The sequence below is a fragment of the Morone saxatilis genome, unplaced genomic scaffold (assembly GCF_004916995.1).
Source record: "Morone saxatilis isolate NCDOM2014 unplaced genomic scaffold, NCSU_SB_2.0 Contig9, whole genome shotgun sequence".
NCBI classification, from domain to species: domain Eukaryota; kingdom Metazoa; phylum Chordata; class Actinopteri; family Moronidae; genus Morone; species Morone saxatilis.
The window spans coordinates 1,550,642-1,556,107 of record NW_023340268.1 but is presented as its reverse complement, the minus strand read 5'-3'; the positions used below and the strand labels follow the sequence as shown (position 1 = coordinate 1,556,107).

General features: G+C 34.8%; 1 protein-coding gene across 1 annotated transcript in view; it reads right to left on the bottom strand.

Annotated features, from left to right (window-relative positions):
- Positions 1-853: 853 nt before the first annotated feature.
- Positions 854-5,466, bottom strand: part of LOC118342690 (ectonucleotide pyrophosphatase/phosphodiesterase family member 2) — a gene marked incomplete in the record, with an annotated part of 38,878 nt that continues 34,265 nt past the window's right edge. Inside the window, 1 exon segment of the mRNA XM_035681305.1 lies at positions 854-3,488. Coding sequence (XP_035537198.1) covers positions 3,318-3,488 — 171 coding nt within the window.

The following is a 5,466-nucleotide window of genomic DNA, read 5'->3' as shown; positions in this document are numbered from 1 at the left end:
TGTTGCAATAAAGTGGCGGTGATAATACTAATGACCTCATATACAAATGGCATTAAAAGAAAGGCACAAGATAACTTCAAGTTCATTAGCTCTTTTTTTCATTTATATGTGGTGCTAAATGTATTTTCTGCAAACTCTGTTGAAAGAAATAAAGGAAAACAGATGTGTTTCAGCTCTACTGTTTGATCTTAAATTGACCTTATATCTTACATTCATGTAGGAAGTTTTAACTTGTCATCACACAGGCTGCACATAGAAAATTGGATTTACTACATTAATGTTTCCACTTGTGCTACTGTTACACAGAATGAAACACATGAGTTTGGATCAAATTTAGGCAGAATTCAAATGATCTGTGTGATTCATATTTGGTTAACAAGGTTCAAACAATTCATCTACAACCTACAAACAGAAAACTGTATATCTGGTTGGTTTGGACCCCATGTTATTATTTTTTCATATAAAGGTGCTTTTCATAGGAATACTGTTTTTCCGTTGTGACAGACTGTACTGTTGCCATAGTAAGCCTGTTTATTCTGTTTATTCTAATGAAACACATGCAGTACTTGTGTACTGGTTCAGTCATTAGTGTAAGTTATAGTGACATGCCGGGCTGCTTATGAATAGTAAGGCACCCAGTCTTTTCAAATAACTCCTTGGAAATTATTATTAGTATTATTAAGTATTTTTCTCAAGTACCTGCCTTTTCCAAACATTTTCCAATGAAGACGTCCCAGATGGTTCTGTCTAACAAACACAGAGTGTAAAGTCAGGTTACATCAGCAGCCCATCATTTGCAGAGGCGGTACTTGTTGTATTGTCAACTGAATGAAGAAGAACTCAATTCCAGTCATTCAAAGTCTCTACAGCTTTTATTTGAAAGACTACAGGAATATACATGATTTCATCTACAGTATGGCAAGCTCTTCAGTCATTTTATTGGCTTTTTATTGATTATTTTCTATTGATTACCTAGATAGCTAGCTATGTTAACTCATCAGTGTAACGTTACGAAAAAATACCGGTTCTGACTACTTTTCTCTCTGCAGAATTGAAAGTGTGACTGCAGGAAGTCAAATAAGGAGACAGGGTGACTGTGGTAACAAACAAAAAATGAGACCAGTGTTGTTGAGCTATTGATAGTGAATGAAAGGAAAATCAATTTGCAACCTGATTGTAGTTTTGGGTGTCTTCAGTAATTTTGCAAATACTTTGGGACCCAACAGTTCTGCAGGGCACAGCTGGATTACCATGAAGGTGAACCAATTTTACCAATGTAAATATGAATGCTCATTATAATTTCTATCATATTCCTACATAGTAAACTTTATATGTTATGTCTGACCTAACTGACCCTTAACAACAGTTGGGCATGTACGCAGATATAAAAAAGAAGAATTTTAAGGAAGACATTTTAGGAATGTTAACCATCAATTTCACCTCCAAATCCTGTGAGTGGTTAGGGTGGTGCAAAACATTAAAACTGGACATGTTTTAAACCTGCCTCAGGGACTGATGATGTAAACCTCTTCATTGTGGTGTGGCTACCTTTCCCCAACAACGCTGATGAGTAAAATGTATACCAAAAGTATGAAAATAAAACGTGTCTTTTTAAATAAAAAAATAATAATTTTCCTTTAAGGCAGCATCAGTGTTGTCACCTTCTTTAAACCAAGCAATACATTAGATGTCTATTTCTATCTTATTACAGTAAACAGGGACAGATCTTTTACACTGGATTAATACTGTAATATTAGGTGCGGTTATAATTAGATTCTGCGTAATAAATATTATAAATTGTATAAAAATATACACCTAAATGATCAGCTAAGACGGAGGGAAAGAGAGATATGAGGCAGGAGGGTGTGAAAACAGTGAGAATATTGTTGCAGTTGGTAAGTGTCTGTGTGTGTTTTATGTGTACGGAAACCTTCCATGTGTACCATTTAGATTTGTCTTACACACCAATGGAAACTCAGTAGGTCATAAAAAACGGGAAAGAGACATCTCAGCCGTGAACTTGACATTTTTTTTCCACCATATTTGCTATTGACGCATAGGCTTGTATTGGTCAGCATTTCTATCTGACTGCATCATGTGGGTCTTCCGTCTGATTTCAAGCCACACAGTCAAACCACATGATTATTTTTACATCAACAATAACACTGTTCCTTCTCAGTTATACAATAAGCACCTGTGGTAACCCACAAAGAGCAATAGTCAAATATTTATGTGGAAACCATTGTTAGTAGTCATAAAAGTTGTAAACTACATCAAAGGGCTTAAATTATTTTTCTTGTGTTTAATGACACATACTTCTGACCCTGGTGTACACATGACGAGTTTATATAATCTCTACATGTTTAAATGTGTATTGTATGTGTTTTTAAAGGACTAGCTTAACATTTTGGGAAATATGTTTATTTGGAGTAAACAAACAAGATATAACATGTTGGTGCTAGTAGGCAGATTTTGTTACCTTTGGACAAAGCCAGGCTAGTCTTTATGCTAAGCTAAGCTACCCAGCTGCTGGCATGACAGTGGCATCAATCTTTTCATCTAATTCTAAACAAGAAAAAGAAAAGGTATATTTCCCAAAATGTCAAACTATTCCTGTACAGAAGCATACCAGCAATGTTGCATGTTTTAGCCCATCAACTGCAAATACTTTATATTACTGCTGACTATTTTGCAAACCATGCTGCAGATATCTTTATGTATTTTTCCAACTATTCAGGCAGCCATTAGCGTCAATGTATTTCTATACAGCATGAAAATTGAGTGCAAGTTAGTCTGAGCGCAGTTTGCTATGAGAAGGCCTCACTGTGTTACCTCACAATGATATTTGACAAAAAATAACAGAGACTGTGATTAGTAATTTTTATGAGTAAGAAGAGACACATTCAAAAAAATTAAATTCTACAGCATGCAAGGGATGGTCAGTAAGAATATACATTGTTAACAGTTAAGGGGCTAAAACAACAATTTGGTCCTTTAAGGGTGCATGACGATGTACTGTATAAACTGTATTTATGAAAAATGTTGCTATTCAGCATCATTGCTGTGCTTAATATTTCCCAGATTTGTTGGATAGAATTGAATATTCCTGTTGTAATCTTCCAAACTACTACTTGTCAAACCATTCTTTTAATTTTTTTTTCAATTTTCAAAAATGTGTTCCCTTTTCCAAGCACTTCTCGGGCAGTTCCTGAGGAGTGGAACAACGATGCGCCGGCTATCCAGCGAGCATGCAGTGAAAATGCAGAACTTCTACAAAGGGCTACATCCTGTATGTGTGTGTCTGTCTCTCTTTGCTTCTAGTCGTCACTCTCGAAGGTGTGCAGGTAGGTTTTGAGGCTCAGGGTGCTGGTGTAGGTGAGGTTGGTAGACCGGTAGAGGTCCAGCCCCGTCAGGATCTCCACGTCTTTGACTCGGGCCGTATGGAGCTTCAGCAGGTCTTCAACCCACTGCGATTCATCCTCTGCATTCTGCAGAGACACAGACAGGAAGTGGTTATTCACTGTGTATACCATCAACAGCTTACTCTAATACCTTATTAAAGCTCATGTTTCAGTCATTGTTTTTTAGTACAGTTTTCATGTCGCAATGAATATAGACATAATGTACGAAACATAGGGCTGAAAATAATGCAATAATGATTCATTGACGAAACTTTTAATCTATAAAATTTAAAAAAAAAGATTTCCCCACAAGTTTCCAGAGCCCAAGGTGACATCATGTATGACTAACACTCAAAAACACAAAGAAATTTAATTTACAATTGTATGAGAAGTATTTCTATAAATCACACACACATTTCTGTGTGAATGTATGCAGATGATATTGTTTTATATTGTCCATTAGCCATCAAGAAACTCCATCTTTCCTTTAATGCAAATCTGAATTGGAGTTGAATGAAAATCAAACAAAATCCTTACTATTCTTCAGAACCAAAAATATACATAACATTAACATAAATATCTTCACTTAAATTGGGTTTAATCCTGAGAGATGTTGGCATCTATATCGGCATTGAAATATTATTTTGTTTTGGTTCTGTTAAACCATTCAACAAAAAATTGTCACAAAAGACCTAACCTACCTTTCATCAATACAAGTATACCAATATAAAATAGAGAAAAGCATCAAATGCTCAAATTTGAGAAGCTAGAAAGGGCTACTGTATTGCATCTTTGCTTTTATATTTGTTCTTTATCTGTAAAACCATTTCCTTTTGTTTTGGGAGAAAGTAGAATTAAACTGAAAATTGGGGCTTAACATTCAAACTTGTTGCCATACACACCCGAGACCCAATTCAGATATTCAGGTGTGCTAAAACTTTATTTGCCACAAATCTGCATAAATGTGGGTGTTCAAATATTGCATTCTATGTTGCTTCATATACCAATGAGACAATGTAAAATGATATTAAGTCAAAGATTATTGCATTGAAATGCTTAACAGAGGCCAAAAACATGGCACAGTGGTTTATAATCAAGGAAAACTGTCATAACTGTGGAAAGTTATATTTCATCGCAAGGATTGCAAAGTAAACAATGGTAAAGAAATGCAGCATCCATTTTATCAACCAGTGCATGTATTTGATTAGCCACATATAGAGACACAGTGATGTGAATACTTGAAGAGACTCAAGGATTCCAATAATGAGTGGAGATAACTGGTTTGACAAAAAAACATTATACACCCCTGCAAGCTTCACAGTGAAGTGTGGGATTTTGATAACCTTTAAAGAAAAGGAACAGTTAACTGGAAGCAGCTGGTTTGTTTATATGCAGACTACAGGAAGGAATAATTACATATGGCTCACACACTGTTCACTCAAATTAAATGTTATTAAAGCCAACATTAGGCCCTAGCAAAATAAAAATAAACATGTTTCTTAATAACAGACTGGGTGTTAACACCTTGGAAAGCTGCTGCACACAGACGTATAATGTGGATAATGGAAATAATCAGGAGCACAGATGAGACAAAGAAAAATAACTCTTTTGCAAAACAGGATTTTATTAGATCACGTAAACGGCTGACTTCAAATTAAAATTAAATTAAATGGTAAATCAATAAATGTTGAAAGAGTTATTTAGTTTGTTGATTAATTAATCATTAAGTACACAAAAAATATATAATTTGATAAAATTTCAAATAATGCAAAATTAACTGATAACATTTCAATAACATTCTTTAAATAATTATATGTAAAAAATCTATTTAACTTTGAGCTTTCAGCTTCTCTAGTGTGAGTTTCTCAGTTTTACATCATTGTAAGCTGAATCTGAATTTTCTAACTGTTGTTTAAGCAAAATACGTATTGTGAACACATCAGGTTGTGCTCTTGGAGCCTTTGGTGAGCATTTGTCTCGTTTACGGACATACTGTAACTACAAATTAAAAGTCAAAGGGCGCCCTGGTAGCTTACTTATCTATATATCTATCTCTCTCTCTCTC